We start from the raw sequence: 25,411 nt of genomic DNA, 5'->3' as shown, positions 1-25,411 counted from the left end.
TGATTTATTTGACGTTAAGATGATGGGAGATTTGTATATATGTGATATTAGGAGAAATTATGGACAAATAAGCATATTTAGCATTTGAATATGTTTCTATCTTTCGATGTTCCATTGATACTCTCAGGACCTTCCATCAAATTCAAAATGGCGGATTTTCGGAAAAATGGTTCGGAGCTAGACAACACATATCAAGTATAAATAAAATAACAAATACAGTGGTTAAATAAACAAATAGCTGTGCAAACACAAAGTGAGTAGCGATTAATACAGGATTCGTTCGTTTTTATTTGTTTTAATCGTTCTATTATCCTGGGATACTCTTTTAAAGGTAAGAGCCTTGGAGTACAGTTCTTCTGCTTTTCCCCCCTTATTTTATTGTGGTACAACATCTACGAAAAGAGTCTCTTTGTATTGATATAATCAGCTAAATTCCTTTTAAGACACTTGCATGTGTGTGTGTATAACTTTTAAACAGCGTAATATTTCATAGTTAAGTGTTTGGTTTCCGCATTAAGTGTGTTTTTGTGCTCAAATGTGTGCTTAGAAATCCGTCAGGTCAGTTCAGAAAAATAAACACTTCCACTTTTGTGGGATTTTGTTTTAGAGCGAAATAAAATCTGACAGATGTTAATAGTGAGAGAACTGAATGAAGTCTTGATGCTACTTAATGCAGTACAGAGGAGTAGAAGGCTGTAACTATTTTGAATGAACGCGTAGCGGATTTTAGTAGGACATGTGATGTGGTCTTCCTTATTCATAACACAAACCAAAACTATAAAGTACTGTTTAAACACGGTTATAAATAGGTTTGTTTTGATTTGTTATGATCATCAAAAAGTACATCTTTATGATTTAAAAACTCTGCGACTATATTTAACCTCGATCAAGACTTTATCACATCTCTTCGTGTATTGTATTAAAATATTATATTACAATAAAATATTTTACATTGTTCTATAGGTCTAGTGATAACGATGTATATTTGCCAGGCCAATACATTTGTGATATTTGTGCATTCTGCTAATAAACATTTATTAACAATTTTAACAATACCTGTTATCATATAATAATTATATGTTACTTATTGGCATTTAATTGTGCTGTCATTCTTCCCTGTAGATCTGTATTGGCATTGATTGCTATGAAGGACAATAAAAGTTAAATTCTAGTCTCTGTGAACACATAGCATACATAGTGATCATATGTAAAAAGCAAGGTCTCTTTTAAACTGCTGTGGCTTTCAGCTTGCTTTGCACATGTATTGATGACAGTTACATGAAATGTAAAAATATGTGCTGCAGTGTGAAACATGGCAGAGGAGCGCAGGCAGAAACTGTGTTCGGTGATCTTGCCCACTGAATCCATGAAGGCCATGGCGGAGTCAGTGGGTGTGGGCTCTCTGCAGGAGGACAGCTGCCTGGCCCTCAGTGAGGAGGTCAGCTACAGGATCAAAGAGATTACACAGGTATTTATACTTGCACCTAAAAGTGCGTGTTAGGTTTTACATACTAGGAATTTATTCACGTTACAATCGAAAAATTAAAACTTTAATCATGACAGCACCCTGTACACAAACATTTAGAAAATTGTTACGAAAAATACATAAGCTTATTTAAGATTACTATATACAATTTGAAATATCGAAACATCTCTCTGGTTCATTTGAGTTGTGATATAGCATAAAAATATTATGTTATTATCGTATTATACATTTAAAAATGTTATATTTTAAAGAGTATATTAAATACTCTACTACGGTCTACTAAATACTTAATACTATTAAATTCACGCTTTAACAACTTTATTTAGAATATTTGTTTGATATTCATGCAATGATAATTGCAGTAAGATCAAACAATCATTACGTAATACATTTTACATCAATTGAACCTTTTAATCGTGCTTTCAGAATGATATAGATCGCACAAAAGCTGATGGTCTTGTTTGTGTGTTGATGTAATATCTCCCACAGGATGCAATGAAGTTCATGCACCATGGCAAAAGACGCAAACTTACTACTGGTGACATTGACAATGCCCTTAAACTAAAAAATGTAGAGGTGAGAAGTGTTTTCTATACTCTTGTTTCTCCTGCATGCAGTTACCCTCACATACGCCTATACAGTAATGTATGTCTTTTTAATCGTATGCATCTCTTTTAGCCGCTGTATGGCTTCCAGTCTCAAGAATTCATCCCGTTTCGCTTTGCGAGTGGAGGTGGCAGAGAATTATACTTCTATGAGGAAAAAGAAGTGGATCTTAGTGACATCATCAACACCCCGCTCCCACGAGTTCCTCTTGATGTGTCGCTCAAAGGTACTAAATCAGCTTTAATCTCCAATACAATTTAAATTTGTTTTAGGATTTAAAATGTGATGTTTTGTAGCAAAAATAGTATTTCATTATATTTTTCAGCTCACTGGTTAAGTATTGACGGTGTCCAGCCAGCAATTCCAGAGAACCCACCCCCTGGTAAGAAACCTTACATGTCTAGTTGCTCACCTCCACATTTGTCTGACATCTTTCTCTATTTTTGGCCAAAAGAGAGAAACAAAATGTGGGTTTGGAATTGCATGCTAATATTGTTGTAGTACTGAAAATAGTCTGTATGTGTGACCTTTATTTTGAGTCGTGTATAGTTATAGGTTATACTTAATGCTTCAGACTTTTTTAAACAAAAAGTATTAAATTGGACCCACTTCCTGAAGTAAAGAAGCAAAATAGTGTAACAAGGATCACTACGTACTGTTTCAACATAAAAAATGTTTAGCCAGTATTTAGTTTATACTGTGCTTTACATCATAATTCATCTCATTCATCTCTCTCAGCTCCTAAAGAACAACAAAAGGCAGAGTCCACAGAGCCTCTTAAAGCTGTCAAACCCGGACAAGAAGAGGAAGGTTCCATACAGGCCAAGGGTCAGGGTGCAAACGCAGCAGAACTCAAAGGTCAGTAAATTAAACTAATTAAAAATGAAGTACTTTTTTATTTCCACTTTTCTCACATTACTGTCTTTTGGGTTTCAGGAAAGGAGAAGGTCAGGATGAAGTCACGTAGCACACACGAGCTGTCAGTGGAGCAGCAGCTGTACTATAAAGAGATCACTGAAGCCTGTGTGGGCTCCTGTGAAGCTAAAAGAGCGGTATGTATTAACAAAACACATCCAAAATAAATTTTTAGTTGATGCATTTTTTAATCTCATATTGAGGAAATGTATTTGTTCTCATTAAAATTTAATTATTAAGTTGTGTAGCTGAGGTATGTTCATGTTAAAATGGTGTATGCCTTTTTGTTCACTGATAGCGTCATAGTCATGCTTGAATTCAAGTGAAAAGCCACATGCCACAGAAATGTTGACAAATCAAAAGGCTGTTCCTCATATTTCTGTTGCAACACCTTAACATCAGAAATGAGTAATTGCACTTCTGTATGTTTGTGTATTTTCCACCAGGAGGCGCTTCAGAGTATAGCCACTGACCCAGGACTCTATCAGATGCTCCCAAGGTTCAGTACCTTCATTTCTGAAGGCGTGAGTATTTTCTTGGATTATTAAATCATTTAAACAAAGATACAGAGGTTGCCTAAAAATGTAAGTTAAGCTCTGTCCTCAACAATTAAGGTGTGCTGTCTGTTACCACAGAAAAGAATTTCACTTAATGCTGTTACGCACGAAATGACAAGAACCCAGATGCAGGCAGGCGAAGGGAGAACATATAATATTTATTAACTGAAAACACAAAACAAAACCCACTAAGGGGAAAAAAGAGTAACACACTAATATAAACTTGAAAATAAACCCCAGGATATGAAGACACAATTGAAATAAGTGGGTAAATATATCCTGGAATATATAGGCGAAAAACGTGTGCCCAACACTATAAACCGCAAACGAATAACAATGAATCGACAAGAAACCTGAGAATGAAGGGAACATTAAATAGGGAAGAACTACAGAGTATAATTATAAAAGAGTTGAGGGGCCAGGTGATGAGGATTTAACAATAATGGAATGATTACAGGAAACAAGAGGGCGGGGCTAAGAGACAAGACAGGAGGACAGGTGGTGCACAATAACAACAAAATCCACACTCTTCCACACATAACGTCCGCAGGACATGGTTCTGTCATGACTGTCCAGTGAGTTGGAGAACTCAGACCAGAAAGAGTCCTGACAAATGCTTCTTCAGTATATATATTTAATTCAGTTCATACTTTATTTCAGAACCTTAGATCCATATCAAAGAAAAAGAGACAGACAAAAAATTACATGCAACAGACACTATTAATCATTCAAGCTTCATTCCAATGCTTCCAAAAGTCAGCGACTTTAAAGAGGGAAATTATTAACCAACTATTTTAGTTTGTTATAGCTGCCTTTTTGTGTTGAAGTTGATATGACAGTGGTAATAAATTTTGGATCTCTAGCTCTTCTTATTTTTGATTTGTGACACACTGGCAGAGGCCTTAAGTGCTGTTTTTATAGTCTTGTTCTGACACATATCATATCTCTCTATCAGGTGCGTGTTAATGTGGTTCAGAATAATCTGGCTCTGCTGATTTATTTGATGAGGATGGTAAAGGCATTAATGGATAACCCAACTCTATATTTGGAGAAATATGTAAGTACTTAAGTTCACACATTATATATTATAACACATTCATTATATTAGCTTGTATGAAAATAGGAACCTAATCCCGGACCTTGAAGACATCTAGTTGAAATCTAACAACATGTTTCATAGTAAAGCCTCTTTCTGCTTCCACCAGCTACATGAGTTGATCCCTGCAGTGGTGACATGTATAGTGAGCAAACAGCTTTGTTTGAGGCCTGATGTGGACAATCACTGGGCTCTCCGAGACTTTGCTGCAAGACTGATGGCTCAGAGCTGCAAGACATTCAGCACGACCACCAACAACATCCAGTCACGTATCACTAAGACTTTCACCAAGGTATCTGTGTGTCAAAGATTCAACTTTTCTGTCTGTAGCATGATTATGTAATTATTATATTCTATTAATTATCCAATGTTTTAAGGTTTATACAGTTGTTGTTGGTTTGTTTTGGGGGTGGTTTTCATAGATAAATAACACAAACTAAAGGAACACAGTTAGAATCATTTGAATATAGCAACTTGGACTTTTATGTTATGTTTGTTATTCTAAGTAAAGATGATTATTTTAGCCTGTGTCTAGAGTTTTCAGAGTAAGCAAAGTATTGTCATGTCAGGTTGAGTACGTACATCCTTAATAATTCTTTCTCTCTTTTAGTCTTTGTTGGATGATAAGACTCAGTGGACAACTCGGTACGGCTGCATTGCCGGACTTGCTGAGCTTGGACATGATGTGAGTTTCTGAAATTCCACAGCCACTTTCTCAAATACTTCAGCCTCCTTTATTGTGTGACGCTGACTATAAGTACTAATCTGTTTAATGTAGGGCTTCACAATAAAAATAATACAAAATCAGTTACGACTTCCACAATTACTCATCAGTTATTTACTTTAAATCGTAGATTCCGTTTAAATGTACTTCCGTTACTACTTCTTTTTTTAGACAGCGGTTAACCAATCACAGACTGGTTTTCATTGTGTAAATGGCTTTTAAACGAGGAATTTCAGTAACTGCTGTTAGACAAACCTAGAATGCTCCCTTTATAAATGTCACATGTAAATAAGACACGTATTGTGCAGTGTAGACAGCTTCATTTTATTGTTAAGGAAATATCCACAGGAGCGTAGAGACAGTCAATAAGTACACGTTGAATTGCAGGACCCACACCTTCACGTGGTTTCAGTCATATAGTTCAACAATGTTTGTGTGGAGAAAAAATATCTTAACTTCTTTTGCTTTTCATGTAGGTGATAAAGACGTTGATCATTCCACGGTTGTCAGTAGAAGGTGCTCGCATTAAAGCGGTGATGGATGGGCCGGTGATGTCAAACATCGATAAGATCGGAGCTGATCATGTCCAGATTCTGTTACTGGTAAGCACAGCAGAGCAACATGGATCGGTCATTTACATGCTCTGGTTATACTTCTGGAATTAAGTTCTGAAAGATTATCAAAACAAAATGTTTCATTGTGTGGTTGCCAAAACAAGCTTTTAGCACTCTTTTTAGAAACTCTCACAATACATTTGTTTTAAAATGAAACACACAGTCAGTTCTGATTTCAGTATGAGAATCTAGTTTGAGTAGCACTTTCAGAAAAACTGACATACACACTTTTGTTTTAGTGAAGGCAGGCAAATATATATGCAACTAGATTTAAAGGTCTAGATGTTAAGATGTCTGGCAATTGTCTGACATATATTCTCTCTCTTCACTTGTGTTTAGAAACACTGCGCAAGTGTGATTGCCAAAACTAGGCCGGTCCCAGATGTTGTGGATCAATACAAAGCAGAATACGGTTATCTGGGCCCCACGCTCTGTTCACACGTGGTGAAGGCTCGTGCACAGGCTGCCTTCCAGGCCCAAACGGTCAACAGAACTACACTTACCATCACACAGGTGGGTAAATGTGCATTAAAAGTAGGTTGTCTTTTTATCTTGTTTAAAAGGAAAAATATTTAAATCATATGCAAACTGTCTCTCTCTGCAGCCCAGACCAACTCTGTCAATGTCCCAAAGCGGGTTGACGGCATCAAGCGGTTCTCGTACACCCAGCATCATTAAAGTGCCCAGTTCACTCACACTCATGTCTACTCGGCCCGGAACACCCACCCAGCCATCACCCCCAGCCACCAAATATATAGTCATGACAACCAGTGCAGGTGCTTCCTCTACACAACAGGTAATCGGTTTTGTACATTTAAATTTCATTTACATGTTATCATGTCGCAAACATGTTATCCAATTGGTCATTCCGTGTCAACTCAACCAGAGGTCCCCGCCCGGAATTTTTTTCTATTTTTACAGAAGCAAGACCAACATGTATAATGATGAAAGCCAAAAAATTAAATGCCACCGATGAATAGTTATTAAGTAATCAATTATTTTTTTAATGGAGTGAAAAATTACAATTTACAAAGAGAAATATACCAGCATCATAATTATATTTTTACACAGAGTTTGGTATATTGTCTTGATGCATTGTATGCCAATGGTGACAACTCAAAAACGAAGAAAGGGCTATTTGTGTTCTTTTTATAAAATGGGCATGCCTGTAACTCCAGAACCGTTAGAGATACCTTAATGTCCTTTTAGACTCTTGTACGTGACCAACTTGTCTTTTAAGAACTACATTTTTAAAGCCCTAAATGGCTCAGTCCTAGAGATATGAGCATCTTAATGTGGCTTCATGTGTAAACTGTTAAAATGGACACAAAATCCAGTAATCAAAAACTAAATGTGGGTAATTTTTCTTAAATATGGCACTTCATTTCCCTTAAAGAGGAATGGCTGAAGAACAAATAATGGAGAAACTAGAAATATATCTTTTTATCAAAACAACTGCACTTAACATAACCATAACCGAGTTACTGTTACAAATTATCGGGTTGAGCCACATTAACTTACTCTTAATAGTATATTTATAAGAAAAAAGTTATAAGGAAAGTTCATAAAGGGTTGTTAATAATTATGGCCCGAGCACCAGTGCCGGCTGCCCCGACAAAGCAGCCCCAAGGATTTCTATTATGAGGTGTATATTTAAACTGATTGAAAATAGCCCGTCTTGTAGGCAGAGGCTATATAAATCAACTCTGCCCACCAGTTTCTGATTGGAATAGAACTTATGTAAAAATGACGCTATCTAACTAGCGTCTCCAGTGGCATAGGGACTCGGGAGTAAAGCTTGTGCGCTTCCTATCATCGCATGTTCGAATCTTTCCGACTTTCTTTCCCATCACATATCTGATCATATGCCATTTATTCTTAATAAAATGAAGAAATTGAAACTAGTTAACTAGTCAGTGTTTAATAATGAAGGTGTAGGGTAAGGTTGGGGTGAACCACTGGCAACGTAAGTAAACAGACCTGTCGTGCATTTTGTCCCTCCCCCCAATGATAAATAGTCCCACTGTAAAAAAAAAAGTTTTTAAATATTATTTATTATATTTTATTAATATAATTACAAACAAGCTGATAACATCCAAAATAAAAAAAAAAATATATATATATATATTTTTGGATAAGTTTGATTGGCATCTGTTTTCAAGCCTGTGAGTTTGTGGTTGGCTGCCCAGTCAAACTTTTCTAGTACTTAAAGTCTAGTACTTAGTCGAGAATACACTACAAGAATACACTACAAGACTTTTGATCAGGTTTTGCCCAGATTTTCAGTCTGGACTTGTTGCAGAAAGTCTGTGCCAGTCTGCAGATTTGATCATTTAGTGTGTTTCTATCTGAAACTTTCTGAAAATCTGCAATTGTATGATGTCTAGTAAAAAAACTAAGTCTTGTAAAGTAGTGTATTCCAGCCATTAGTTTAAGAAAATGTGAGTTTTGGATAGCAGCGAATTCAATGAAACATCACCTAAACAAATCGCATTGACCTGGATGAGAACCTCTCCATCTTACTGCCGAGAACAGCTAGTGGGCAGGTAACGCAAAGCAGATTGTTATGCCCGCTGTGGCAAATGAGATGTTGTGTTGTCTTTGCACGTGGAGTGTGGATTCTATCTGAGTTCACGTTATAGTTACAAAATTGTAAAACTAAAAGAGAGTACATGGAGTTTGTGTCTTTGCTGAAATAAGTGCGTTTTACTGCGAATTCCATTTCAATACAAAGAACAGAAGAATATAGCATTGATTTGTTTGCTTTTGGTTATAGAAGGAATAATTAGGCTAGCGAAGGACCCTTAGTGAAAGGACTCGAACCTTGTGCTTGTTGGCTATTTTTTCTTAACAGAAACTTGTTATGTAATAACAAAACCATACGCTGACTGTATGCTCCAATGCGTTCAGTGTGTTCATTGCTGTATTCTGCTTCATATGCTTTTTCTGTTTTTAACATAAATAGTTTTTTTTTGTTGGCTACAACATTGCATTATGTTTTCAAGAAAAAAGCAGAGCATATAATTTAAGCTTGTTCTAAAATGGTACAAAATCTTAATTAATTAAATGTGTGATGAATTGTTTATAGTTTATTGTTATAAACTGTTTCATGAGGTCTAATAATGACATTCATGTGATTTTTACATTCAAAAGCATCAAATTCATGAAGGAATTGGCTGGGTTTTGAGGGCAGCGCTACAAATGCTCGGTTTTAATGGGCGTGCCGCATTGAAGACTTTATAATTAAACGCCCACTGCTTTGATTGGATAGCAGTTTTATAATACTAAAACACTTCAAAACAACCTCCATTATTCACAAACGGTCGATAAAACTTAGAAAAAATTTATATTAGCCCGACAAATCACAGAGATCCCGATTCGCACGGGCTTAAGAGCACAGACAACCTTTTGCAAATAAAAGAAATTACTAGAGGTCCCCAGGTAATAGCACATCAAGCAATCTCTAACAAACCAATAGTGACGCATTGTACAAAAATATTTTACTCACATAATTTTGCTGCGCCGTTCCTATCAGATCCAAAATTGATGGCACAGCACTGCTTTTTAAACTTTTTGCCTTGTTGACCAAGGAATCCTCGGAGAAATGAAACGAACTAATTGTTTTTCCCACATGTGCTGGAACGTCTTTAAAAATAAACTTTAACCCTGCATTCCTAATTCGGAATCCGAAGGAACGTTATGCAGCAACTGTATTCTTCCACAACCAGTCAAAGCACGATATTTAGCTATCTTTAACGGCATGTTTGTTTATTGCTTTCTCGCTCTTTCTGGTTCCGCCCCACTTGTTTTACTTCAAAATTGTCATGCGCGAAGCAGTGGGCGGGGCTGGTTAGGTAGTCGTTGATATTATTTCTGTGTGGAGGCGGTGTTCAACCTATCAATGTCATCATAGATAGGTGCATTCCAGAACCTGCCGTTCGCTGGGCCTGGTGTCAATAACAGATGTAATCTCAGTAACTAGGGCGTTTTTAGTTCTGACACTTACATGATGTTTGCGTGAATACGATTCCCTCTTATATTACAAGAGCTCGAGTTAAAATAGTGATTTTAATTCATGGCTCCTTTAACAACTATATCTAAGTGCACCGATGGGAGAAGTGTTGGCTAATGCACTATATCAATATCTTTAAAAAGCTGTATTTAAACGGCAAAATTGCATGTTGTCTAGCTAAGGCATTTATTTATTTAATAGTTGTATAAGCCCACCCTCTAAACTGTTAAGCCTCCCCTTAGCAACCCCAAGAAAAACATCCTGGCCCCTGCCGAGCACTGATGATGTGAGGAATTGCTCTGTTTGTTATAATCCGCAAAACGAATCACATTTTTCTCATAATCACATAAGTCTACATACATGTCAGAGGTGGCAAAAATTTACATCTTACATGGGTTTCAGAATGAAGTATAGCAAAATGGGCCACCTGCAAAATATCTCTAGGACTGAACCATGTACACCAATCTCTGTGTGCAAAAAATATATATTCATAATATGCTGGCATATTTCTTAGCAGCCTCTAATTTGGCTTCAAAATTTGTGTGAAAATTGTATTTTTACCTCACTTTAGAAAATAATTGATTACTTAATTACTATTGATCTGTATTTCATACTTTTTTCACATCACTCCCGATGTGGGTCTTTCTTCTGTAAAAAATCATTTGAACCTGGCAAATATTCCAAATTTGGTTGACTGAATGACCACAATGTCACTTACAAATGAAGACCACTATGAATTTGTCTTCATTTATTTATAGTTGTGTTCTGGTATATTAGCTCAACATATTTAATTTATACCATTTACTCGTTTTTTACATTCAGTAGGCGTCCACATTTTTTTCAGTGCATAATTTACATTTTAATGTAATCTGTTGTAATTGTAGATGTAATGTTTTCATCTAGGTGATCACTCTCAGTTCCTCCCAGTCCGGCTCACCTGTCACAAGTACTGTCCCCAGCACCCCCACATCTTTACAGTCACTCGTCAAACTAGAGTCTGGAAACACAGGCGCAGTGGGAGGCTCTCGCCCTCTCCAGAAATATATCGTGGTGTCTTTGCCTTCAGCTTCCTCACTGGACAACAAAGGCGTTCTCCCCACTTCTACCTCACCCATCAGCATGGAGACAACGGTGAAGCTGGAGCGCTCCGAATCACCAGCCGCAAACATGCAGTTGCCACACTGAGACATGCAAACATTGTCACGTGCACCACTAAAACACAGAAGAAAAACAAATGTAGCTTGCAACTTGCCATAAGGCTTATTTAGCATTTTAAAACAAACTGACACACTCAGTATTAGAGGCAAGCAAATAGCTACGCACGCTTTGACCATTTAACTTACTCAAATACATTGACACTGCCCACACAGAATACTTCAAACATTACCACTCAAGCATGTATATAAAAATAAAAATACGTGTCTCCATAGTGTAAATGTACGCACACATGAACACACATACGCCTTTATGGCTGCAAGCACAAAGAGGCCAAAACATCGACAACCTAGTGCAGCTTTTGAACACAAGTGTTGCAGACGAAACAGAAGTTATGCTGATCGTGATATAAAGTTGCTGTGCAAACCACAGGACTGATACAGATGGTGATTAGTGATGTAAAGTTGCTGTGAGTTCACCACAGGACTTTAACAATTTTTCAATAATGAATATAAAGTCTGGTATTTATAATGGGAGCAGGAGCGATGGATTTTGAATTGAGGGGGTACAAAGGAAACAGTAGGTGTTATGGCCTTTGCTGTACAATATTCATGTGCATAATTTTGCACACACATGTGTGCTTGTTGATAGAAAACTGGGCATTTATAGGGTTTAACAAGCAGTTTAATTGATTTACTATATCGTGTTCATTTTGTATCTTCTATAATAAAGATGGTTTTTAAATGTGGTTGTCATTGTCTTGTTTATTATGAAGATATAGATATGTTCATATTCAATATGTGACACGTTTTAGAGACGACCCTAAATTTGTGAACAAAAGAATGTGTTTTTGAAGGATGGGACTTTTACTAATCTGTCAACATACAATTGAAAATTATTTGCGTAACTAACATTGTTAGTAGTCTATTCATTATAAGAAGGTTTCTACTATTGTGTTTGTAACACGAAAGCAAACTGAACGCTCCCTCCTCCCCCGACCCGTGGAACTTACACAATGCAGGGTGGGTGTGTTTGGAAGGACATAGTTTCCGTACTAGGGAAAACTAATTAATTAAAACAAGGAGCTCGAAAAGGAGTATTTCTGGCTTCGGTAAGTTGTACATTTTGCTGAACCTCGCAGAAGCTTGCTGTGTTTTCGCCTGGCGTGTTTTCTCCTGGCGTGTTTTCTCAACAGTCTTTCAGGATGATCGAAAATAAAGGTGGGGTTTGAGAGCCAACATAGCATGGAAATAACATGAGAGAAACTGTAACGTTAAATTTGAACCATTTGCAAAATACGCTGCTTTATTCACATACAGAAACATATATGACGCAAGTTTGATTTGGAAAAGCGATCCCAGGCCAGCCTGCGCCTATGGCTTGGTTTCGTTCTTAGTAAATCTGAGCAGCTGTTGTTTGGCGTTTTAAAACTTCGTGCTGCTTTTTAAGTTAAGTGATTTATTGTGGCCTGCGTTATTTGTTTTAGATTGAAATGTTAAAAGTTCATAAGAGTGTATATGGCACTTGTGACTAAAAGTAAGACTTTAAAAGTATAACTTACTTCAAAAGGGTTAGTTGTTTTTAGAAAGTAAATGCGTGTATTAATATTGTAATCTTTTGATACGCTGGTTCAGGTGTTACATATTATTTGCTGACAGTCTGTTCGAATAGGACAAGGCTTTTGGATTGTGTATAAGACCTCCACCGCTGTGGGGCAGTCGTGAGTACATTCTATTAATGTAAAGCAGGTATGGGTCGTTTATCAATATGCGGTCTTGTGTCCTCGTGTTCTCGCTCTACTTCATCAATAAACGTCAAAGTCCGGTTCCAATGAACAATAAACGCATGTACGTACCCGGATGTGTTCTCGATATCAAGGTTGCATCGTATGCTCGCATACGGAATCCTCTTGAAGGCTCAGAAATCCAGACAAGCTCGTTCTAACGAGGCTGCCTCGCAAGACAGGTTTCCACAAGAACACCAAATTCGTTCTTTAGGTTCTTGGAATTGAGAATAGCCATGGATTTTTCTGTGCGCTTTCGAATCACTCTCGCGGTACTGTGATGTCATAATCACCGATCGGCATGCGCAGCGCCGCAGTCAGTCAAACACACCTGAGCATTCATTAATACTTATAGAACTATAGCACGTACTGGTGAAATACACACACTGAATACACAGTAAGTGCGCTTTTTATAAAAGCTTTAGCAATTTAAAGCTTTAGTATTTGTTCCTGTTCTCTATTGACCACTTCGGATGACAAACAGTGCTGGTCCAAAAGAACTTACTGTTTCACTACACAGTCGTTCAAAAAAAAAATACAACCAACAGAATCTTAATAAGGTGAAAAATATCTTAAAGTTTGAATTATATGTGCCAGGTTTAAAATACTAATTAACAAATGCATTAAAAACAAACTGAAACCGGAAGTGCCTCTGGATCTTGCAAAGTGGTCTATACAGTACATGGTCATCTAGTGTTATGTTTGCACAGCATTTGTGTTTTGTCAAGTTGCCATCAGTATTTATTTTACATTGTGTACATTTTTTGTACATTGTTTTCCACACTGGTAATGTGTGTACGGTCTGCACAAACTGTTGTATGTGCATCATTTGTCACTTTCTATATCTATAATCATGTTTATAGTCAGTGTCTTGTTTTAGTAGAGTTTCAGAGTTTTTAAAAATGTGTGCCCCGCACCATAATAGTTATTTTTGTTGACATAAAATAGTGTTTGTATTCCTATATATTGCATTATTTATTACATTGTCACCCTGCATTGAGCTACATAATTAATAAAATGTTAAAAACACTCTCTCCTTTCTCTTCTGCTGCTTAGGTCAAAGTGAAAGAAAAAAAATGGAAGACAGAAACTTACTGCAGAATATCCCTAAACCACCCAAACCCAGCACACCTGTACTTAGTATGTACAATTGCTCTGTGTATCTGTGTGTGAGTGTAATTGAGTTGACATGGTGCTTTATTCTATAACTTTATTAGTTTAAAACAATGAAACTTAAAAAGGTTTACTTTAAATGCTTTGAGAGTATTAGAATTTTTTTTTATGGCTTAATGAGAAAAGCACTTCACAGTTATGTCCAAATAAAACTCAATCCTTATTCATGTATAGGTTTGGTTATGGTTAGAAACCTCAAAATGGGTTGTAAGTGTGTTGCACAGCAGCCTGTGGACTGCTGGGAGAAAAGTAATGTTAAATGCACTTAAGGAACAGTTCACCGGAAAAAGAAAATCTCTCATAATTTACTCAACCTCTTGTCATTCAAACCTGTTTGACTGACTTTCTTCCGCAGAACACAAAAGAAGATATTTAAAAAAAGCTGTTAACTGAACTTTATTCACCTCATTGGTTTTGTGTCCAATATACAATAGAAGTGAATTGGGTCCAGTGCTGCTCAGTTACCAACTTCTTTAAAAATATCTTCTATTGTGTTCTGTGAAAGAAAGTTACACATATTTGAAATGACAAGAGAACGGTAGATGATGATATAATTTTTTATTTTGGGTGAACTATCACTTTAAGTTGTTCCAGACCTGGATTATACATTTTGTTGTCCCAAATATCTTACAACAGAACAATAATTTTAACCAAACGGTTCTGGGACACTAGAAAATAAATCTACTATGGTAGTCAATGGTGCCAAGGAACTGTTTGGTTGCCCACATGCTTCCAAATATTTTCTTTTGTGTTCTTCAGAACAATGACATTTATTCAGGTTTTGAAAGAATTTAAGAGTGAGTAAATAATGACATAATTTTCAGATATCAACCTTTATTTTATTAATTTTTTCTGCCTTTTTACTGTTTTCTCACAGTAATCTCCAAACTCTTTGTGGTTGTTTTGCCCATTGCTCAGGTTTCAATAGGTATGTGTAATTAATTTTTTGTAAAAGGTTTAATACATTTTATTAATTTTAAATGGTGTTAATAAGCACATCAATTCTTTAATCCTTCACAGGTGGGATTCATCTCAACGACTGTCCGAAGCAGCCATACATCCCCATTTATCTGGTGGTGTCAGGTGTGTTTGCACTAGTCTTGGGTCTGTTGTCCTGCCTGCCATGCACTCAGGAGCCAGAAGATGGTACCCAAACTCCTCTAAGCGGCCTCTGCACTGCTTGGAATTCACTGGTGTCGCTGTTTCTCTTCTGCTGGTTTATCGCTGGTAAGATTGCAACAGCAATGTAGAAAGACAGGAATTTTTTAATATTAAGAGTGCAATAAACAAATCTTCCAATGGTTCCAAATCTTTTTGATGGATGACAAGCAGCAGTTTTTATTTGAATGCTATCAAAATTGTACCAAATAAAATATGTAGCCAAAAATACTTTGAAATTAAATAGAAGGTTATCTACATTAAAAAACTAGTTTACCCAAACTCCCCTTAAACTCATGACATGACGTATGTCTTGAAAATGCTGGTCAAGTCAGCTGAAGTCGAGTGTAGAGGTCCGCTCACCAAGTCTGGAGTCTGCCAGCCCCCCATCAGAGCCTTTATGGACGACCTGGCTGTTACAACGACGTCAGTGCCGGGGTGTCGATGGATTCTTCAGGGCTTGGAGAAGATCATCACCTGGGCTTGGTTTTGTTTCAAGCCTGCAAAATCTAGGTCCCTGGTGCTCAAGAGAGGGAAAGTAACTGACATGTTCCGTTTCTCGCTGGAAGGCACCCAGATTCCATCGGTCACCGAGAAACCCATCAAGAGCCTCTGCAAAACCTTTGATTGCACCCTGAAGTACACTGAATCCATCAAGGCCACAAATCGGGAGCTGGAGGTGTGGCTGACAGCAGTGGACAAATCGGGTCTGCCTGGGAAATTCAAGGCCTGGATCTACCAGCACTGTGTTTTCCCCTAGATCCTGTGGCCCCTGCTAGTGTACGAGTTCCCAATAAAAACGGTAGAGGGCTTCGAAAGGAGGATCAGTCGTTACTGCCACGAAGCCTGAGTAGTATCACTCTGTACGGGCAGAACAACAAACTGAAGCTTCCCATAAGCAGCCTGAATGAGGAGTTCATGGTTAACCGTGCAAGAGAGGTGCTGCAGCACAGGGAATCCAGTGACCCGAAAGACTACCGAGGTGGCATCGTAGTCAGGACTGGGAGGAAGTGGAGGGCGGGGGAAACAGTTGAGCAGGCTGAGTCACGCTTGTGTCACAGTATGCTGGTCACCTCCAAGAGGAGGTGAGAGCTGGTGTGGAGGAACTGCTTGCTAGCCAGATGGTAGGGATGCGACAGCAAGCGCATAGACGAGATGGGAACAGGCAGTGGACCGCAAGATCTCCTGGAACGAGCTTTGGCAAGCTGAGCCTTACCGGATGATGTTCCTGATTGCATCCGTCTATGACGTCTTACCCAGCCCATCCAACCTCATCTGCTGGGGCAAGGTCGGCACACCATTATGTCCCTTGTGCCCTTAGAAGAGGAACGCTAGAGGATATCCTCAGCTGTTGCCCAAAAGCCCTGGTAGAAGGAGGCAACACTTGGCGCCACAACCAGGTGCTGAAGACGACAGCAGAAGCCATCTTCACCAGCATCACCCAGAACAAGCCTTTCCGACCAGCCAGGCAGGCGATTGCTTTAGTCCGAGGCAGGGAAGAAGCCTAAGCCCCAGCCAAGGGGGGCAGTGGGACTCCTTGGAGCTGCGCCGGACTGGCAGATGAAGACCGACCTAGGGAAGCAGCTCAGATTGCCAGAGCACATCGTGGAAACCACCCTGAGACCAGACATAGTTCTGTTCTCAGATTCAACAAAACAGGTGGTTCTTCTGGAGCTGACAGTCACCTGGGAGGAGCGTATGGAAGAGGCCACTAAAAGGAATCGTGCCAAGTATGCCGACTTAGTGGAGGAGTGCCGCATACGGGGGTGGTGCACCCAGTGTGTGCTAATCGAGGTGGGCTGTAGAGGTTTCAAAGCGAAATCTCTCTGAAAAACATAGTCTTACATTAACATTTAGCAGACGCTTTTATCCAAAGCGACTTACAAGTTGGATAAACAATGGAAGCAATGTGGTCAACATTAGGACAACAAAAAGCATAAGAGCCATAAAACATCTCTCACAAAGCCTACTACAGTTTTTTCTTTTTTACCTTTTTGGGATGGCACCACAAGACGTCGTTCGTTTGTAGAGCGTAAGGATCTGGCGGGTACATAAGTATGCATATTTAATGAAGATAAGGGGGTTTCAAACCAGTGGTGTCTTCTTGGCATGCCAGAGAAAGGCCATCAAGAACACAACAGAAGTAGCCGAGAATGCCTCTAGATGGCTGTGGATCAAGAGGGGTGATCTGTGGGTACACGCTACTTAGACACAAGTCTGGACTTGATCAATCTCGGCAGGGTCGCCTGGGTGAGGGTGTATGATGTTGAATGACCCGAAACTTCCAATGACCCCAGGTTCCATCACTGATGATGTGTTGATGAAGGCCATCAACAGATGTATATTTAACTGACTTACTGACTACAGTTTAACAAAATGACATAATTTGATATCAAATTGTCACACATTTTGAAAAGAAATATGAGAATTTATTCAGTCCACTCTCCTTTAGCAAGTGACATGAAAAGGCCATTTTTATCCTTTGTTTGTGTATGAACTTAAATATTTTGGTTGTTTAAAATGCTGTCATGAATTAAGTATTCGAGTTGTTCCATACATTTTGTTCTGTTAAACACAAAGACAGATATCTAGAAAAGTTTTGGCAACATCTTTCTGGGGCATCATTGACTAGCAAAGTAGAAAATTATTGTTTTTGTGATTGTTGAATACAAAATAAAATATTTTAAAGAATTGTGGAATACAAACAGTTCTAGGCCACCCTTGACAACCATTTAAACATGTTCTCCTGTGGTAGTCAATGATTCTTCTAAATATCTTTCTTGGTAATTAACAGAACAAAGACATTTATACAGGTTTGGAACAACTTGAGGTTAAGTAATTCATGACAGAATTTTCATTTTTGGGTGAACTATCCCTTTAAGCTTGTTCTGATCACACTATTTACTTTTACTTCCCACAGGTAATGTATGGATCTACTCTATTTACCAGCCTAGTTACACCCCTGACACAGACCAATACTGCAACAAGACACTGTATCTGTTTGCTTTTTGGACCACCACATTGGTATATATTTTCCTGGGCATGGTCTTTGTAGGGGGTTGCTGTATGTTGTTCTGCATGTGTTTGTGTGGAAGAGGGAGTGGAAATGCAGACAATGATGTATAATAAACAGTGCCAGACATCTAATGCTTAAGTACTTTGGTGCACCTTAGCTCCCTTTTTTGATTTATACTGTTTACTTGTTTGTGTGTGTGTAAATGTTTATTTGTACGAAGGGCATCATAGTCTTTCTTAATAGAGAAAAAAATATTTCATGGTTGTCTGAAATGCTTCATTTTGATTGGTCAATCACAGAATCAGCAGTGTGTGACTGCTAAAATGTATTAAAATTGACATGCCAGGCAAACAATATCCTACATAGCTATGCGGGTTTCATGTTTCCAGTCTCTATAATAAATAAAATAATTGCAACTCAAGTAAAATATTTTACAAATGTATTTTATTGTATTTGTGTGTTATAATGATAATGTAGTCAGCCAGTCAGTACAACAAAATAACCCCTGACAAGGTGATCACTTAGGTTATCCTATAAATGTTAACAAGATATCCAGTATCTGCATCACTGCACACCAGTAAATGCAAGTTCAGGTTTAAGCCTTAAAGCAAAAAATATAAATACGAATCTTCAAAGTCCAGTGTAACTTTGGAAATAGAAAGAGTCAGTAATATGAAAGTAAACAATTCCAGCCTGCCTTAAAAAAAAGTGTATTTCATACAAAATCTGCTTGGTGTCAGTTAAAGGATATCTCAAACAATGAAAACTAGTGCAGTTTCAGAATTCAGCTTTTACAAAATTCACCTCTTCAAAATAAAAAAGAGGTTTACTAAATTTGAGGAGCATTAAAACTAAATGAGTAATGTGATTAATGTATTAATAATAATAAGTGTCATCCATCCATTTTTAATGCAAACCGGTTTTCTGTTTCCCTAAGGCATTTTCAGAGAGTAAAATTTTGTTAAAGACTGTAGTCCAAGGGTTGAGGCACTCTTGTTTCAGTCACTGATACTAGTTCTTCTCATCAGCTCTCTCAGAGGACTTCGCTTCCGCCACTGACCTACAATCGAAGAAGAAAAAAAGAATCACGTATTTTTCTTCTAAAAACTAAAAAAAAGTAATTCATGACAGAATTTTTTTTTTTTAGTTAACTGTCCCTTTAAATTGTTCCCTCACCTCTCCTCAGGTCTGCTGGTAGTGTGGAGCTTTTGCTTTGTCCCGTTGTCGGAAATGGCTTTCCATCCTTCTTGCTTTCTTCTTCTTTTGTGTGATTGGTCTCATCCTCCAACAAGTCATTCAAAGCACTCTGGAAGTATCTGGCTAAGCAGGCAGTCATATCTCTTGCCCGGTCTGGTCTGCTACACCAGAACACTCTGCATTGCAGCTGTTGGCCTCGCTGCTTACAGATATACAGAAACACATTGGGTCTGGTTGTGTCAGCCGCACAATAAGCAATGTCCTTGAGATAGGTTTTAGTGAGCTGCCGGCCTGTGCTGATCTCCTTGACCTCTACGTAGCGAGGCCGGACGACAAGAGCATGTTCCTTGCCTAGTTTGTCTAACGCGGCTGCAACTGGCGATTTCTCCAGTAAGCGGACTATGGCCTCGGTAGCCTGTTCTACATCGAGGGAGTAGATCTTCTCGGTGCCGAGGTAATGCACTTTGAAAAGGGGGTCCCCGTGGGAGAGGGCTTGGGCTCGATCCTGGCGGAACCGGCGGAGAACAGCAGGAGATTTCCTCAGAGTTTGCATGAGTTGGAATGAGCCGCCCCAAGACATGGCTGAAAAAGCGAGATTGAGAGGGGAAAAAGTTAAGATGTTAAATGTTGGTGTGAACGGTGTCATAAACACACAACTGAGAAATCATTATGTAAGACATTATGTAATCATTAGGCAACTGCATGCAATATTTGCAAATATTGTGCAAACTGTGATTGACTATAGTCACTTCCATTAAAGTTTCTCTATTTGTCTTTATATGGGAGCTCTCAGAAAACTTGGGTTTGGTCTAAAGGCAACCTGACATTTGACACTCTTATTGATAGCTGAATCCACTATCAAATGACTAACTAAATAATACATTTTGGTGGTATTCTGTGGTAATATTCAGAAATGTTGACACCGTTCAATGGACGTAAACTCTGTGAGGGCCTGTCAGTAAGCGACGTGACTAACTATTAATACATGTCCGGTAGATAATGTTTAGCTTTCCGTTCTTTCTTTTTCTTGGGGCATTCTTTCATCAGCTCTCTGATGGTGCTTTGGCTAGGGAGCTGCAGACTCAATCTCAGGAAGTAACTGTTGCGTTCCACCCCAAATACTTCTGCCGCTCCGAACAATGGGTGTGTGTGTTAAGGTCTGAGTGAGCAGCAATTGATGTATATGTACAGTGGATGTATACTGAAACACAAATATGCTCTAGCTTCTGATGTAGATCTCAATTTGTGAATTCCACAAGAAAAAAACATCAACATAACCAAAAATGTATCATTAGGAATAGTTTTTAGGTTATTTTTTAGTAGCAATCTCATTTATCACTTTTCTCATTATTGTAAAATAGTCATTTTTAATTACTGAAAAAATACTGGTACTGGTCATTTTATTAAAATCAAGACAAAGACAAAAACTATTATGACTAATATGAGTACAAGTTACATAAAAAATATTTGTTTTGATTAATCACATTACTGTCATTTGAATGAGCAATTCTACATTATGGTAATTATATTTAAGAGGCAAGATGTGCTAAACTGTAATGGTCATAAAAAGCATAATTTTAAAAAGAAAAACAACATTTTTATTTCTTTAATTACCCATTTTTTCACAATTTCCTGAACACACAGACATTCAAAAATGTACTGTCAACAAACTGTCAACACCACAAAATATCTCATGTAGAACAAAGATAAGCACTTGTCTGGTGCTTATGTAAACATACTGTATGTTTGTTTGTGTGTACTGAGTGTGTGGTGCATTAATACGCTTAGTTTCAACGGCATAAAGACCCTCTCAAATTTTTTTTCACTGGTTCTAGAATTTTGTTATATTTCGGTTGATTTTGAGTAAAAATGTAAAAGGTTATCTGGAGAAAAAATACAAACTGCAAAAAATGAGCTATATGTTGGAACAATCATTTTAATAATTAAAAAACAAAAATATATTTTGTATCCTTTGACAGAAAGAATTGTTAAGAATGGTGCTGTGGTAGTCTTTGTTTTTTTTTAGTTTAGTTTTCTTTTAGTTCAAATTTCTTGTACCCCAGGGGGCTTTTAGGCCTTTTGTTAGACTACATAGTATCATAATTTCACAAATTAAAAATGACTGATGTATACACAATATCCTGCATTAAGAAACTAAACTGACATTACGATACTAAATAAAAATCCCCCTGTTAACACTTGACAGTACCATTATTCCCACGACAGCACCTAAATCATAATCCAGCACAGGGAAGTGGGGGGAGTTGAATAAATCATAATGTTGTCAAATCTGCCACCATATAATGTCAGATAAATCATCATCGGTGGGGCATTATTTAAAACGAGATGAATATATGTGTGTTTACACACAGCTTTAGTGTAACTATCCTTCAGGGAAAATGCTAATAAAAGTTACATTTTTAACTGTAAAGGAAGTAGTAAAAGCATATATGTTTTCTCAAACACTGCAAGTCTTGTCAAAGACAGCTCATTTAAAAGAAGATTAGTTCAACTTAACAACTTAAATTTGCAATTTATACATTTAACAGGTCAGGCCAAGGTGACTACTAGTGCATTCAAGGCCCAATAAATAACTGTAAATAACTACAGGATTGCATTAAATGTGTGACCGTATGGCTGCACTGTAACTATGAGCACAATGAGCACAAAGTTGCTTTCCCCCGTCAAGTGCCTGAGTGTCCCAGTTGGTAAAATGCTTCAGACCCTCAATACATGGAAAAGATTAAAAAGAATGGGGAAGCTGGTATTGTTTTTTCACAGGAAACTCTCATTATTTTAAACTGACTTCCGAAACTTGACAATGAGCTAGCCCTTATAAAGCCATGTATCATTCTGTCACTAGACAGACTGAAATCTCATAAACACAAGCCTAGCACCCTAACCCATGACTCCATTTATAATGGGGTCCGAAACTGAAATTTGTAGGATTGTGTTTGATAATGTATTTATTTATTTCTATTAAAGCACAAAGGATGCGTTAAATGGAACATAACAAATACTATGGAATTACATTTTTACATATTGTACATTTGTTATGGATCATTTCATTCAACAATATGTCTAATCAAAAACATAAATCAATAAATCACACTCACTTTTTGAACTGCGTGACTATGATAATGTAGTTTATAATATATTGTTTTGTTTATAAAAAATATAAAACAGAGGATTTTATTCTAATAATTTTGGACACTACTGTATACAGTATAATCTATGTATAACGTTTCTGAAGAACTGATTTTTAACAGGAAGAAGAGCCAAACAGACAAATAAAAACATGTAAAATTACTTAAAAAATTAGTTACAATTCTAAGCATAACTTGAGCTAAACCTAAACGAGCCTCCATGCCATATTTTCTGTGGTGAAGGAATGCAGACAGAAGTCTGGGTTTAAAAAATGCACCTCACCTCAGCGTGGCGTTGCGTTACGTTATCAGCACGTTTCAGACGCGCTCCTGCGTCAGTGCGATTGCATTTCTGTACAGACTGGCCGATACAAAACTGTAAAATCAACATTCAGTCATCAATTTGCTATACTGAAAACTTTTACTAAAAGACCAAAGTCAGATTATACTTAGATCATAAATCATTACGGGTTTGTTCGCGCCTATACATAAAACGCCAAATACTTCAGCCACTAACTTAAATAAAGCGCTATTATGTAGTAAGTAGGTGCAAATATTTATGAAACACTTACCCAGGAGACATTCGGTTTAATATAAGCCAAAGTATTTTACTGTCCACCGCTGGAAAATGTAACGGATGAATACCTAGTGATGTGGTTTGAATTAAGGCTTTCCTTTACCCTTTTGTTAAAAAAAAAAACATGATTTAATAGCCAGTGACACCAAGCATGTCATTACATTCCTTAACTGTTTTGAAAAACAAAGTAGGTTCCTCGCATCATCTTGCTCTGTTGGGTTTATCGGCTTCTGTTTGCCCAGCTCATGTGTATTGAGGCTCTTGTAGTGAAGGGGGCGTGTCCACTAGAGAGCTGATGTGAAGTGGGGGGCAAGTGGGCGTGCTAAACATGTGATGCAAAAACCTTTCAAACAGACTAATTTAAGGAAGGAAATAGGAACCTAAACACTGGTCAAATCATGCATAACAGAATAAAATAACTGTTTAGTCTATGGAACTTGTGTACTATATTTCAAGTCTTTTCAAAACATTCAAAAGTGTGGTATGATTGAATTTGATAATTATTGAATGTGATAATTATACTTGAAAGATAATAAAAACATTGTTTATCTTTGATGTCCCTTGAGAAAATGAGTTTTATTTTTAAATAAGATGACAGGGATACTAGGCGATACTTTACAGACTTGTGTTAGTTATTTTGTTCTTTGTTCAGTTCATGCATGACTTAACAAATTGTGAACTGGGACTCGATGCGGTATTGTTAGGGAATAATGAACAATAATACATGAATAAGATGAGAAAAGACATTGATGTTGGTGTTTTTGTGTTCTGCATTCTTTGGTTATTCTATATAAGAACGTAATGTTAATCCTTGCTTACAGTCTACAGACATCATTATCGCAGCAACATTTTTCTTTGAAGAGTCTTCGGATGAAGTCACTCCCGTTATTTGATATAAAATAATAATATGTCCCTTATTTCAGATTATTTTATACTGTAATGTAACTGTCACTAATAATAATGTTATGGTCTTACATATACTGAAATGAAAATGTGGGAAAATCCCATGCAGTGAAGTAATAAGATTCATGTCTGCTCACAATGACCTTTTTAACTTATACTCATTTCCCAGTGAGTAATGATTACTGGTCAATGTGTGCCTACTTTGACACAGTCACCCAGGACTATGGCCCTAACATATGACTTCACTGTCATACGACACAGTGACAGCACAAATCAAATGGCTAAATAAGGTAAAAGTTAATAAATGCTTCCTCCTGAGGGTCAACAAACATTCCCTGGGGTGAATTATAAAAAGACACAGTTTACAGAATGATTTGTGATTTCCATGACGATGGATTCACTTCCTCTGCTGCATTTGAAATAAATATATCGGCCCTTTAAAGTAACCATTTGAATGAGGTTGGCTGTGGGCAAAAACTTCAGTTAATCCTTATGCATTTAAAGATGGCTTTAAGGGATAGTTCAGCCAAAAACTCCAATTTGCCGTTTATTTGCTCACCCTCAGGCCATCCGAGATGTAGGTGACATTTTTTCTTGAGTAGAACTATAAAGAAGATTGTTTGGTAGATCCACAGCCCTCTCTGCTTCATATTATGGGAGTATATGGGGTCCGCTGTTCTAAAAGTTCCTAAAGCACATCATTCCAAAAAGTGGCTCCTGGCGACATGTTGATGTTTCGTGAAGTGACTCTCTCGATATTTTAATAAATTAGGGTTATTTTTAATAAAAAAAAATGTTGAGATGTTTGAAACTGTTATTTTAACGTATCCATGGTATTTTCCCCAAATTGTTTTATGTATATATATTTAATCACATTGCTAATTTTGAAGGCAGTATAAAACCTCTTTTTTGTCCCTTCTCTGTATGTTAAAATCTACCTTTATTTGGTTTTCTGAAAACGGACTTTGATTATATCAGCTTTATTTGCGACAGTCATATTAATGTAGACTCTTTAAATTCTAGAAACTACTACATTAGTCATAAGTTTAAAATGTTAGGCCCAGTCTTTATATATCCCTTTCAAATACACACATTGTAATTTGGAGAAAGGCCATCCAAAACTATGTAGGAGGAGGGTGAGGATCAGAAAGACATATATAAATAATACACTCTGAAAGTCTTGAGTCAAATTATTTATGTATTTTTTTATGTAAATAGATATAGAATTATAATAATCATTTAAATATGTGAACAGTATTCCATAGGTGATCGCATTGGGGGTCACCTAATAAA

At 37.3% G+C, this 25,411-nt stretch overlaps 3 protein-coding genes across 5 annotated transcripts; 2 read left to right on the top strand and 1 right to left on the bottom strand.

Moving 5' to 3' along the window:
• Positions 1-98: 98 nt before the first annotated feature.
• taf6 (TAF6 RNA polymerase II, TATA box binding protein (TBP)-associated factor) lies at positions 99-11,913 on the top strand. Its single transcript, XM_056745313.1, has 15 exons — positions 99-331; positions 1,305-1,468; positions 1,976-2,062; positions 2,165-2,318; positions 2,418-2,474; positions 2,831-2,950; positions 3,029-3,144; positions 3,454-3,531; positions 4,520-4,621; positions 4,770-4,952; positions 5,271-5,345; positions 5,861-5,986; positions 6,338-6,511; positions 6,603-6,794; positions 10,914-11,913. Exons 2-15 carry the CDS (start codon positions 1,313-1,315, stop codon positions 11,193-11,195), a joined length of 1,902 nt encoding a protein of 633 aa, XP_056601291.1. The 5' UTR covers positions 99-331; positions 1,305-1,312; the 3' UTR covers positions 11,196-11,913.
• A 217-nt stretch (positions 11,914-12,130) lies between these two features.
• On the top strand, positions 12,131-18,711 carry LOC130418992 (transmembrane protein 272-like). Of its 2 annotated transcripts, none has more exons than XM_056745320.1 (5): positions 12,131-12,276; positions 14,005-14,088; positions 14,999-15,049; positions 15,142-15,348; positions 18,200-18,711. In XM_056745320.1, the coding sequence occupies exons 2-5, from the start codon at positions 14,025-14,027 to the stop codon at positions 18,403-18,405; spliced, it is 528 nt and encodes a 175-aa protein (XP_056601298.1). In that variant the 5' UTR covers positions 12,131-12,276; positions 14,005-14,024; the 3' UTR covers positions 18,406-18,711. The 2 variants fall into 2 exon arrangements, with proteins under 2 accessions (XP_056601298.1, XP_056601297.1); XM_056745319.1 differs by having other exon boundaries at positions 12,180-12,385.
• An 11-nt stretch (positions 18,712-18,722) lies between these two features.
• On the bottom strand, positions 18,723-23,566 carry LOC130418991 (uncharacterized). 2 transcript variants are annotated; one of them, XM_056745317.1, is made up of 4 exons: positions 23,211-23,560; positions 22,922-23,014; positions 19,472-20,074; positions 18,723-19,355 (listed from the first exon to the last, which is right to left on the bottom strand). In XM_056745317.1, the coding sequence occupies exons 3-4, from the start codon at positions 20,070-20,072 to the stop codon at positions 19,294-19,296; spliced, it is 663 nt and encodes a 220-aa protein (XP_056601295.1). In that variant the 5' UTR covers positions 20,073-20,074; positions 22,922-23,014; positions 23,211-23,560; the 3' UTR covers positions 18,723-19,293. The 2 variants fall into 2 exon arrangements, with proteins under 2 accessions (XP_056601295.1, XP_056601296.1); XM_056745318.1 differs by lacking the exon at positions 22,922-23,014 and having other exon boundaries at positions 23,211-23,566.
• Between the last annotated feature and the right edge of the window lie 1,845 nt (positions 23,567-25,411).

Source organism: Triplophysa dalaica, chromosome 4 (genome assembly GCF_015846415.1).
Source record: "Triplophysa dalaica isolate WHDGS20190420 chromosome 4, ASM1584641v1, whole genome shotgun sequence".
Classification (NCBI taxonomy): Eukaryota; Metazoa; Chordata; class Actinopteri; order Cypriniformes; family Nemacheilidae; genus Triplophysa; species Triplophysa dalaica.
The sequence above is the reverse complement of the archived record's forward strand: the minus strand, read 5'-3'. Positions and strand labels throughout refer to the sequence as shown.